Source organism: Trichomonas vaginalis, chromosome IV (genome assembly GCF_026262505.1).
Source record: "Trichomonas vaginalis G3 chromosome IV, whole genome shotgun sequence".
NCBI classification, from domain to species: domain Eukaryota; phylum Parabasalia; order Trichomonadida; family Trichomonadidae; genus Trichomonas; species Trichomonas vaginalis.
In genome coordinates, this window is record NC_067206.1 from 14579962 (window position 1) to 14593061 (window position 13100).

General features: G+C 32.7%; 3 protein-coding genes and 1 pseudogene across 4 annotated transcripts, besides 8 other annotated features; 1 reads left to right on the top strand and 3 right to left on the bottom strand.

The window, feature by feature from the left end:
* Positions 1-8479: part of a mobile genetic element that runs on past the window's edge.
* Positions 24-1328, bottom strand: TVAGG3_0092330 (DNA/RNA polymerases family; the record flags this gene model as incomplete). Its single annotated transcript, XM_051222493.1, has 1 exon — positions 24-1328. One exon carries the CDS (start codon positions 1326-1328, stop codon positions 24-26), a length of 1305 nt encoding a protein of 434 aa, XP_051107479.1.
* TVAGG3_0092340 (uncharacterized protein) lies at positions 1357-2177 on the bottom strand (the record flags this gene model as incomplete). The annotated part of the gene is made up of 1 exon (XM_051222494.1): positions 1357-2177. A coding segment is annotated over one exon (821 nt), but the record flags the coding sequence as incomplete, so codon positions are not given.
* Positions 2212-2789, bottom strand: TVAGG3_0092350 (annotated as a pseudogene). Its single transcript has one exon. A coding segment is annotated over exon 1 (578 nt).
* On the top strand, positions 3947-4354 carry TVAGG3_0092360 (uncharacterized protein; the record flags this gene model as incomplete). Its single annotated transcript, XM_051222495.1, has 1 exon — positions 3947-4354. The coding sequence occupies one exon, from the start codon at positions 3947-3949 to the stop codon at positions 4352-4354; it is 408 nt and encodes a 135-aa protein (XP_051107481.1).
* Positions 8419-8472: a terminal%2Cinverted (terminal inverted repeat of Maverick-3 transposon ID:TVAGG3_0092160).
* Positions 8473-8597: a mobile genetic element.
* Positions 8570-8597: a terminal%2Cinverted (terminal inverted repeat of MuDR-2/MuDR-2B_TvMULE3 transposon ID:TVAGG3_0092370).
* Positions 8598-9384: 787 nt separating this feature from the next.
* Positions 9385-9422: a terminal%2Cinverted (terminal inverted repeat of MuDR-5_TvMULE4 transposon ID:TVAGG3_0092380).
* Positions 9385-10679: a mobile genetic element.
* Positions 10680-11630: 951 nt separating this feature from the next.
* Positions 11631-11875: a mobile genetic element.
* A 950-nt stretch (positions 11876-12825) lies between these two features.
* Positions 12826-13100: part of a mobile genetic element that runs on past the window's edge.

A 13100-nucleotide genomic window follows, 5' to 3' on the forward strand; every position in this document is an offset into this window, starting at 1 on the left:
ATTCAAATTCGAATAAAAATTTTTTATTTCATGCAATGTTTAACTATTTCACCATCTTCTTTAACACCCCAGTACTTCCTTTTCGATATTACATGAACTTCGGTGAAAATTTTGTCCAATTTGAATTGACCCATCTTTTCACCGACCATGCCCATTTCAATGAGTTTGTTATAGCCTTCTTCGTTCGTCATGAGTGCATCGATGTTCTCATAGTAAACCTTCACTTTGGATTTGACTTCCGAGAAGAATTTGTTGTAGTTGTCAAGGACTGCCTTTGCGAACTGAGGGTAAGACCAATGTTCGACAATAGGTTTTAATGTGGTTACTAAGCCACTTTGACCTTGAGTGAATTCGTACTTCAAAACAAAAGGAGAAAACCTTTCAACAAAGTTGTCGACCTTCTCATAATGTTTACTCTTCATCTCTTGAGGTTTCTTTATGGAATATCCCCATGTCGAATTCATAAGCAATTTGAGTGTCATTGCAAGTTTGGGGTTTGAAGCTTTCCTAATATCATACAGTTGTTGTATGACTTTTCCAACTGTATAGTTCCTTCCTGGGAACTCACCGTCTTCGTTTGGAATTCCAGTTGGAATATATTGGACAAACCTCATGTACGCAGCGTTAAGGTCGACATAGTATATCTTTTCATCTGAGTCGAACTTGTCGCATCCAATCGGACCAGTTCGTGGAAATTCAAGCGAGTCTCTTATCTTCTGAGAAACTTCTCCTGCTATCTCATAAACATCGTCGAAGCAACCTGTTTCATATAAAACCTTCTGACCTAACTCCGATGCTCTCCAATACAATTTGACGTCAATTGGATGTCTCAATGGAAGTTTGTTTATAGCATCTTGAAGTTCTTGCAACCTCATTGGAAGTTCTTCTGGTTCAGGTTGGTATCCGAACAATCCAACTCCTTTTGGAACAGTGTACTTCTTTTGTGCTATAACTTTGTCTGGAACAACTTTTGGTCTTACCAACAATGAAAAGTTTGTTTCATCTTTTGGTACAAAAGTTTCTGTCAGCTTGTCATCTGGAATTGGTTCCAACAAACCTTTCTCGAAAAGAATGTTTACAGCTCTGACAATGTTGCACTTGCCTTTTCCGAACAATGGGTTTGTAAGACTTTCGTTCAACATGAAGTGGTTGTGGACAATTACAATCTTCAACCATGGCAATTTGAAGTCAACAACATAGTCGTCATGTGAAGAACCTTTAGCTGTAGGTATGTTGACTCGGATATTGACATTTGCCAACGGTGCAATTTTTGCCAATTGACCTCTGAGAATGTACCTTGTCTTCACACATGACTCAAGGTACTTCATCTTCTCTTCTGTAACAAGACCAGAGTTCCTGAGACATGTAAGAATACAAGGTTCGTTGACAATTGTTTCAATTGAATTGTAAATTCCATACCTTGTCAAGTCAATGTCAGACTTATTTATGAACGGGAAGTATCCAGCATGTTGTCTGACTGCTTGCGGGTTAGGTTGGTACCATTCAAATTTTACACTTGCAATTCCTTCAATTGCATTCAAAATGTCTGAGTCGGAGTCAACCATTTGTTCTCTCTTTGTAGTCTTGAAAGCGTCAAGAAGTTGTGCGGCTGTTGTGACATTGCCATGTGCATAGTAAATATGACCATCTAAATCTGTTACGGTTAGTCTGAGATTGTATCCTTTCTTATTTCCGTCTTGAATGGCAGCAAGTACACCCATGAAGCCTTCTTTGTTCTTTCCTTCGTCAAAGTTTACTGTAAAGGTTCGACCAGATGTAATTTGACTTCTAACTTCACGGTACTTTTCATATGCATATCTTGTTCTTTCCATGGGAGCATGTTTGTCTTCACCTTTTCCTTTTTTCCTTCTCAAAGGATGCAATTGTTCGTCATGTTTCCAGTAGAATCTGGCAAAGCCGTCGTGTCCTTCAACTTGAGGTTCACTAACATCGAAAGGCATGTCCATAAGACGTTCTTCTTCTAACCTCTCTAATCTGTTTGGATAATTTGCGCGTGCTGTTTCTAAGTCCATTTCGTAGCGAAGACCAGACAATTTGTCATAGACTTTTATGGGTCTTCCCTTCCTATATTTAAACTTCTTTGAAACTCTCCAACCATATCTTTCTAACTCTGCTTTTATTCTAGCAGACTTTCTATCCATTCTATATGGGGGCATTTTTATAAAAATAAAAAAATGTTTTTTCTTTACTTTACGTAACCGCCTGCTGCCATAAGTCTTTGACGCCAACCCATACCAGCTAATGAAGGTTGACTTGGTTTAGTCTGGAGACTAAACTTTGGTTTTGGTTTATCTTCAGTTTTTGGCTCACCTTCTTCTTGGTTTTTCGTCACTTTTCGGTTCCTCTGACTTTACTTCACTTGCAGGTATGGTTGTGTCGTCAACATCTTCATAAATATCATATGCCATTTGTTTTTGTTTTCCTTTCAACTTTTTGTGTTTGTTGTAAAGTTTAGAATATTTTGACTCTAAGTCAATGAGATGTTCTATAATGAACTGTTGGTCAGTGAAGAATACCTTCCCATCTGTTGTCTCGAAAGCTCCTTCAGACTTCAATATTTTATTTGTGAGAGTCTGTTTCTTTTTTGAGATACTAGCCGTTCCATTTCTATGAAAAGTGACTTTATAGTTAGGGTTTGTATTTCCAGACCTGGCACTTTCTATTATTGAATTTTTCTCTTCATCTGTAAGTTCTTTGACAGGTTTTGACAATGGTTCTGAACTTTTTGTTTGTGGTGTCAAATCTACCGTTTCAACTTCTTCGGTCATTTCATCTCAGTAAAAAATTTTAGTTTGTTTTGTTTTCAACTGGTTGTTAGGTTTTTTAAGTCGGTCTAAAACTTCCTGAGGTATAGGAAGAACTTGACAAACACGTGGTTGTGTAACTGCTGGAAGTCGACAAATCCATCTTGAACCCATTTGTCTCAATGCTGTATTGTTCATTTCATCTCAGTAAAAAAATTTACATTCCCCACGTTTGAGGTGGTTGCGGTTGGTTGTTGTTTACCCATTGTTGTGCATGGTTATATCCTCTGTTAAAGAATCTTTCACCTTGGTCCATATAGTGCCCTGCTTGGTTATAGTAGTCATTTGCTTTGTTATAGTAGTTTCCTGCTTCTCTTCCTACATTGTCCATCCATCCTTGAACTTTTCCTCTTGTTTCAGGATTTGGAATAAGATTTGTTGCATCTCGTGCTACCTCCCAACCTTTCTTGTACAGTTTGTATAATAGGTTGTGCTTTCTCTTTAAGTATACCTAATGTACTCAAATCTTCCTTCCAACTCCAAATACACCTCTGGCTATTGTTCCCCGCGCAAAATCTGGATGCAACTCCTGCTAATGCGCCAAATAAACCCATTTCTTATGGGTTAAAAAATGACGAATCCAAACAAGGACCCCTATGTTTCTAAAGCGACAAAGAAAGCACTCATGATAAAAATCTTTAGTTCAACACCAAATGCTTGGTTTATGGATATCTTGGAAAACATTCCGAGGTATAGAGAAGATGGACCTCCATACTGGCTAATATTTGTCGGTCAAAACACAAGATACTGTGAAGCCATACCATTACAGTCCAAAAATATTTTAGATGTGAAAACTGCTTTGACAATATTCGTTGACAAATACCATCCAACAAAACTGACATCTGACTGTGAAAGTTCTTTCAAATCAGACGATATTAAAAACTATCTGCGTTCAAAAAATGTAAACCAATATTTCATTGTCGACCAAACCATTCTGCTCTTGGTGTCATTGACAGTTGTATAAAAATCTTAAGAGACTTAAACCAACCACAAAGTGGTGAGGTAGATGAAATGTCATATGACGACAAATATAGACACTTCTCCATGGCAAAGATGAGACAAGTTTTAAATATTTACAATAGCCGTAAACAAAAAGGTTTGGGAAACCACTCCCCGAAGAAATGAAAAACAACCCCGACTTAGAGAAAGACTATATATTTAATAGTTTAGTCAAAAGAGACAAACAAGAAAGAATGCCAGGCTTCAAACTTCAGAAAGGTGACAAAGTAAAAATAGAAATACCTAAACGCGACCCATATGAAAATACTATTGACTATGACAACAATGGGAACTCGACAGGTACTCACATTCGTGTTCGTAAAAATAGAAGAAAGTATACAAGAGAATATTATGAAGTTTTAGGCAAACATGGCAAAATGTACAGACTGCAAGCAGAAGATAAAACTACTATTGTCAGACCTCGTTTCAAACTTGTTAAGGTTCAAGGTGGTATACTTTCAAAGACAGTTCCTAACAAATATAAGACAACTCCTGACGAATATGCTAAAGAAGTTGAAAATGACGACTAAGCAATTCTATACCATGCGTAAACTGTCATGTAAGGTGGCATGTAGTCTTTACTTTGTCCTGTTGTTTGCGTATACCCTGAAACGCGATGTGAATGGATTCCTCCTACATCAGTGTTATCCCAGTAACAATTTATAGCAAACTTAACGTCCTCTTTAACATCATATCCTTTACCTTTGTCATTGCTGACCAATCCCAAAATCTATGACTATGGCAAACCTGCTTCAGATGTACTTAAATTTACGTAGTGACTGTGCGCAGGTAAATTTGCACCTGAAATCGTTTTACTTCCACCTGTTTCCTTTGAAGAGTTTGCACAATACAAAAACCTGTCGACTATTTGAGTCCAAGTTCCAAAACCCAGAACTGTTTTCTGGTTTGGTAGAGTTCATTGACGTGTAAATAGAACCTATAGGATATAGTGTTTGAAGTATTTCTGTCTTTAATGTTTGAAGCTCTGTTTGTCAGCTTTTTTATCATATAAATCTTGAGCAGTGAATTTAACTTTGTTTTCATCCTCCATGACATAGACATTTCTACATTTAATGTCTTTCATCGTTGTTATGTCATCCTCCGATGTTAAACCTTGTGGAAAGTTAGGAGGTTTCCAATTTAATACATCCCCAGTTTCTTCAACCGTTCCTTCAATATTTTCTATACCAACAGTTGCGAAGAAATCGTGTGTATGGTTCTTATCTGCCTTCTTTTCAAGGCTAACGTTTAAGTCTGTTATTTCAGAAGATGTATGTGTATGTCCAACGTCACTTTTCCTGTTTAAGGTTTCTTGTAAGTTTGTAATATTTGCAATGGTATGTGTATGTCCAACGTCACTTTTCCTGTTTAAGGTTTCTTGTAAGTTTGTAATATTTGCAATGGTATGTGTATGTCCAACGTCACTTTTCCTGTTTAAGGTTTCTTGTAAGTTTGTAATATTTGCAATGGTATGTGTATGTCCAACGTCACTTTTCCTGTTTAAGGTTTCTTGTAAGTTTGTAATATTTGCAATGGTATGTGTATGAGTCTTTTTAGAATATTCGTTTTCAGCTCTTGTCACTTCACTTGACATTTTATTGTCAACATATGTTTTGTCTGCTAGTTCAGGATGAGTATGTTCTTTTGTTGCATATGTTGCATCTGCTCTGTCATGTTCTTCTTGAACTTTTTCAATGACATACTCTTTTGTCAGCTTTGTTGTTAACATCTGCTTTTGTTGCATATGTTGCATCTGCTCTGTCATGTTCTTCTTGAACTTTTTCAATGACATACTCTTTGTCAGCTTTGTTGTTTAACATCTGCTTTCAAAAGAAGTTCATCTATAGGTTTCTCGTTTAAAGTTCTTTTGTTGGATTTATACAGACAGTATGGTTCTTACTGTCTTGAAACAGAAACTCATCTGTCATTGGGTTTATCGTCAGTTTTAAGTTTCCTTCTTTCAATGACTCAGATATCTTAGAATAGTTTGAAAAGCTTGTTGTGTTCTTATTTAGAGCTTGCATAATGAGTTGTCGGTTGTGTTGTATTTCTCTCATAGACGCTGTTTCATTTGACATTTTTATTCTAGATAAAATATGCTTCCAATAGAAAAAGAAATTCAAGAGTTGCTACAACTAAACCATTAGATGAACTTTTTACTAACGTAGGTCAAAAGTTTGAGACAGAGACCGTAAAGCATGAAGGCTATCGTTTTGACTACCCATTAAGATGGCTAAGAGACCCATCTGTCACAAAAGCTATTGGCTTTCGTAGAATGAAGTTTGTGTCTGTAGAAGATAAAAGTTTTCCATTTATTGTAAGGTTTCATATAGATTATATATCTGAAGGGAAACGAAAAATGTGGGAAGAAATTGAGCTAATACAAGTTGACCTTTCATCTTCTCTACAGACTGCGTTAAAAAATAGAAGATAAAATAAATTCATGTTATGCAAAATATGCTGATGAATATGCAAATACCGAGAGCACACTTTATGTGAGAATTGTATATGACAAACAAAATTCACAAGTGTCATTTCAAATCTATGAAGACAATCCAAAGAAAGACGAACAAATATATACAGAATTCACTGCAATGTCATGGTATTATTTGCAAAGAATGTTAAATCAGAAAGTCAAACTTCCTTTAGCAAATATTTACAGTCGATATGCAAGAGATGAACCATATTTATTTAAAGATGTTTTCGACTCAGATGCTATTATAGTTCATGCTTCATTTTCTGGCGCACAAAACTCTTTTTTATGCTTGGCAAATGACTTTTACGAAAAAACCTACAAAGCTATATGAACCACCGAGTGGAAGTATTTCAGACTTTCAAGTATGGTTTACTACAGATGGAAGAAAAAGAATAATTCCATTATACCATGCGTTTTACTTAGAACTTAGTTTCATATACAACTACTATCGAACGGTAAAAATATAATTTTTTAATACGGTTGAGGTGTTGGATTTGGTTGCCAACTAGACTGTGGTGCAGGTTCAGGCTGTTGTATAACAGGAGCTTGCTCTTCTGGTTCAGGGTCTTTAGGTATAATACCAACGAACTGACCTACCCTTTTACCAATATTTTTGACACCGTTCCAAATTCCTCTTCCGACAGATTTATTCCATTCCATATACCTCTTCCAACATTTCGAAAAGTTCCTATCTTACTGAAGAAACCCATTTTACTATATGTAAAAATCTAATGTCCGCCTAGTCTCTTACGTTCCTGTTGAGTTCCATAGCATTCTTTAACTGGAGCTCATACATTCTGTTTCTCCTCTGGTAGAAAACATATCTGGGTCAACTCCTGTGTTCGCGTCATCTGCATAAAGTTGTTTATATCCCACTTCAGGTTTGTATAAAACTCTTCCATCTCATTTTGCTACCATGGTGGCAAACCTAACGCAGCGTCATTTGACATGGCAGTTTGCATTTTACATCTGTTGGCACTTGACCATAGTTTGCCATTGCAGTTTGTATTCTAACTTCATTGGAATTCTCTGGGTTTGGTTGTCCAGGTTGCTGTGCATTCGCTAAGTTCTGTGCTCCATTAATATTAGATAAAAATATCTCTTACGAGTACATATACTGAACATTTGCAGGCATTGGTTCATCTTCATATTCTCTATATCTTTCTGCCACGTCAAAAAACAAATGACACAATAAAAACCTAAAACAAGTAGTCCTATTTCAAACCACATTTACTTACTAATAAAATTTCTTTGTTATGACACTTTCTCCGGTTTATAGACCTCTCTCATATTCTATCTTGTCATATCTAAACTCATAGTCATGTATGTCCTCTAACCATCTCATAACGGTTTCCAAACCACTTTTATCGGATGTAAAGTAAAAAGCATGGATGGTTATGTAAAACGTCTAAAGTTTCTAAAGAGTCTCTCAAAGTCAGTCTACTTGGTATTGAAAATCCCATGTGTTATAGAACGCGGGTCCACTATAAAGAAAACATTTTCCTTGTCTTTATATTTCATACAACTCTGTCCAATGACATCTCACAAACTCTATACCCTCAATATATTTTCTATGTCCTCTTTGAAAACATTTGTATAGTTAAGATATAAAACTTTTGACATAAGTGTTTCAATGTCATGAATCTTATAGAACCACTATATAATAGTCTAGCAGATATACTATCCCAGTCTATATATTCTGCTTTTTTCAAAACCTCTCTCACAATATTTTTCTTATCTACTGGTATACGTTCCATCTTACCTATAGGTATCTTTTCTTTTAACTCTTTCAATATATTGTTTGTGTCTGGTATATGTTTGAGACGGTTCATATAGTTGTCGAAGTCATTGCATATAATCTTTGAGTCAGGAAATACAGTATGGCACAAATGAGATATATAGAAACTTCCACCGAACAAATCTACAAATGTTAGACCATTCGGTAGTTTCTTAAGTTCTCTCAATATAATATCTTTACATCTACTCTTATTTCCAAAGAAGGGTAACGGTGGTTTTGTAAAATTCATTTTATATATATAATAAAAATGTTTTTACCTGAAAAGTGACAGAAAAGTGACAAAACATGAAAACATATATAATTTGTGAAAAGCTCCTGGAGGGCTAGAGGGCACGAAGTGCCTGGAAGCCCCACTACCTTTTTTTTTTTTTTTTTTTTTTTGTAAAATATATTATAAAGAGTATTTATATAAATATTGTAAAATAATATAAGTAATAAAAATTGAGACCCCTCCCTGTTTTTGATGTTTTGTCACTTTTTCGGTAATTCTTATTGTTTCGACTCTATTAATCCATAACTCTTGGCTGCATCCCAAAATGACAAATGGCTATTTAATAAATCATCATAAGAATAACCTGCTATTTTGTCTAAAATTAACCTAAGAGAGAATATTTTTTGCTCATAAGAAACTAATTGCAATATGCAAACGCAATCTTTGTTCCTTTTAGAGATCCATCTTTTAATTTTTTCTTCATTTGTATTGCCATTATCTAATATTGTTTCTTTTCGTTTAGGTTTGCTCTTATAAATAACATATCTTTCATAATATTGACGAATGACGAGATTCTTAAATTCTTCTGTTTTTGATCTTGCAAAATATCGTAATAACAAACTTAGTATGTTGTCTATCCATTTTTATAATTCTTTTTCTGATTCATCTGCTTTTTCAGCAAATAAATTTTTCCCAGTTAAATGAAAATTGATTAATTCAACCTTTGGGAACATTCCAAAATTATTATCATAAGACAAATTACGGAAAGTGAACTCAAACAAAAAGTGACACAATGCATTTGCCAACCAAATAACTTTACAAAGCAAAAACTTAAATTACTTGTCAAGCTTACTATTCTTATTTTAACAATTAAAAAATTAAATTTTATTTTTATTTAAAAAATCATCTTATATCATCTGATATATATATATAACAGCATTAATATTTCAATGATTCACAAATCAACTTTTTCATTATTTTAAATAATTATAGAATATATACCGACTTTTTGTACATAAATATTTTTAGATTCAATAATGATTTACGGTTTTTTTCAAAACTTATAATTTTCAAAGAGAAAGAGACAGACTAGCCCATTGTCACTTTTTAATTTAGCAAATGAACGCTTATGGAGTGGAGTTTTTGGGTAAATCTGATTTGCTTATAAATGAAATAAAATCAAAAGAAACCATATTGGCATTATATTATGCAAAAATAAATGATCTTACTTAGTACTTTTAAAGTTAATTTCAGAAAAAATTTGACACAATGGTATCCGGCACATACAAGTGGTGTACAACCAAAATATAAGTTGGTTTAAACATATATTGCTATATCTCATGATCTTACTTAGTACTTTTAAAGTTAATTTCAGAAAAAATTTGACACAATGGTATCCGGCACATACAAGTGGTGTACAACCAAATATAAGTTGGTTTGAACATATATTGCTATATCTCATGATCTTACTTAGTACTTTTAAAGTTAATTTCAGAAAAAATTTGACACAATGGTATCCGGCACATACAAGTGGTGTACAACCAAAATATAAGTTGGTTTGAACATATATTGCTATATCTCATGATCTTACTTAGTACTTTTAAAGTTAATTTCAGAAAAAATTTGACACAATGGTATCCGGCACATACAAGTGGTGTACAACCAAAATATAAGTTGGTTTGAACATATATTGCTATATCTCATGATCTTACTTAGTACTTTTAAAGTTAATTTCAGAAAAAATTTGACACAATGGTATCCGCACATACAAGTGGTGTACAACCAAAATATAAGTTGGTTTGAACATATATTGCTATATCTCATGATCTTACTTAGTACTTTTAAAGTTAATTTCAGAAAAAATTTGACACAATGGTATCCGGCACATACAAGTGGTGTACAACCAAAATATAAGTTGGTTTAAACATATATTGCTATATCTCATGATCTTACTTAGTACTTTTAAAGTTAATTTCAAAAAATTTGACACAATGGTATCCGGCACATACAAGTGGTGTACAACCAAAATATAAGTTGGTTTGAACATATATTGCTATATCTCATGATCTTACTTAGTACTTTTAAAGTTAATTTCAGAAAAAATTTGACACAATGGTATCCGGCACATACAAGTGGTGTACAACCAAAATATAAGTTGGTTTGAACATATATTGCTATATCTCATGATCTTACTTAGTACTTTTAAAGTTAATTTCAGAAAAAATTTGACACAATGGTATCCGGCACATACAAGTGGTGTACAACCAAAATATAAGTTGGTTTGAACATATATTGCTATATCTCATGATCTTACTTAGTACTTTTAAAGTTAATTCAGAAAAAATTTGACACAATGGTATCCGGCACATAATGTTGCATGCTAAGATCAGTCATAATGTAAACCTCTCAATTTTATTGTCGTGGGAAGTATCTCAATTCCTTCAAAAAAATTGAAAAACTATTTAATTTTAAAAATATAATACTTTTAATTAGTTAATTAATTGGAGATATTTTTTAAAAAATCACTTTTGATAATACTTTGAGAACTTTAATTCAAAAAATATATTCAAAAATATCCAGGATATCAAAAGGGAATTGTTCCTTATGAGGTATATAGTTATGATGTATACCTCATAAGGAACAATTCCCTCCTTAAAACGAGAAAACTTGTTCGAAATTGTTTATCATTTCGAACAAGTTTTCTCGTTTTTAATAAGAAACTAAAGGCTATGAGGCATTGATTATATATTAGTGCCTCACAGCCTTTTAGTTTCTAATAGATAGCTGGGAAACTTTCTCCAAATGATAAGTTATTCAGAGAAAGTTTCCCAGCTATCAAGAGGGAATTGTTCCTTATGAGGTATATAGTTATGATGTATACCTCATAAGGAACAATTCCCTCCTTAAAATCGTAGACATTTTTATACTTATTAATCAACCATTCAAAATCATATTCCTCTGAAAAGTTATTTTATTAAAAATTTAGAATTTTAATAAATATAGAGTTTGGATTTCATACAATACCTATATATTTTCAATAATGGAATTTGAAAACCATTCTCAAAAGTTCTCAGAAAACCTTTTTTTCATTAATTTTTAAGAAATCTGAGTATTAAATTAAGTGATAAATTCGTTTGACACTACTTTAATTTTTAAATTCAAAAAATTATATGTGCTTCTTAAAATGACTCAAAAAATTTTATTATAAAATAATATATAATATTAAAAATCCCACAACATTTTTTTACTTTACATAATCGTACTTCCTCGACGATTAATTTCCACTCAATTTCTATCATTGACCGAACTTAGCATGCAACAATACAAGTGGTGTACAACCAAAATATAAGTTGGTTTGAACATATATTGCTATATCTCATGATCTTACTTAGTACTTTTAAAGTTAATTTCAGAAAAAATTTGACACAATGGTATCCGGCACATACAAGTGGTGTACAACCAAAATATAAGTTGGTTTGAACATATATTGCTATATCTCATGATCTTACTTAGTACTTTTAAAGTTAATTTCAGAAAAAATTTGACACAATGGTATCCGGCACATAATGTTGCATGCTAAGATCAGTCATAATGTAAACCTCTCAATTTTATTGTCGTGGGAAGTATCTCAATTCCTTCAAAAAAATTGAAAAACTATTTAATTTTAAAAATATAATACTTTTAATTAGTTAATTAATTGGAGATATTTTTTAAAAAATCACTTTTGATAATACTTTTGAGAACTTTAATTCAAAAAATATATTCAAAAATATCCAGGATATCAAAAGGGAATTGTTCCTTATGAGGTATATAGTTATATGTATACCTCATAAGGAACAATTCCCTCCTTAAAACGAGAAAACTTGTTCGAAATTGTTTATCATTTCGAACAAGTTTTCTCGTTTTTAATAAGAAACTAAAGGCTATGAGGCATTGATTATATATTAGTGCCTCACAGCCTTTTAGTTTCTAATAGATAGCTGGGAAACTTTCTCCAAATGATAAGTTATTCAGAGAAAGTTTCCCAGCTATCAAGAGGGAATTGTTCCTTATGAGGTATATAGTTATGATGTATACCTCATAAGGAACAATTCCCTCCTTAAAATCGTAGACATTTTTATACTTATTAATCAACCATTCAAAATCATATTCCTCTGAAAAGTTATTTTATTAAAAATTTAGAATTTTAATAAATATAGAGTTTGGATTTCATACAATACCTATATATTTTCAATAATGGAATTTGAAAACCATTCTCAAAAGTTCTCAGAAAACCTTTTTTTCATTAATTTTAAGAAATCTGAGTATTAAATTAAGTGATAAATTCGTTTGACACTACTTTAATTTTTAAATTCAAAAAATTATATGTGCTTCTTAAAATGACTCAAAAAATTTTATTATAAAATAATATATAATATTAAAAATCCCACAACATTTTTTTACTTTACATAATCGTACTTCCTCGACGATTAATTTCCACTCAATTTCTATCATTGACCGAACTTAGCATGCAACAATACAAGTGGTGTACAACCAAAATATAAGTTGGTTTAAACATATATTGCTATATCTCATGATCTTACTTAGTACTTTTAAAGTTAATTTCAGAAAAAATTTGACACAATGGTATCCGGCACATACAAGTGGTGTACAACCAAATCTTCGACTCGATGAACTTGTCATCGAGTTATATTCCAGTGTTGTTCCTTCATTCCTGATTAAGTTGCAAATTAAAGGTCTGGATTCAGAGAGAAGTGTTAAAGTTATCAAAAAAGTCACAAGAGATTTCGA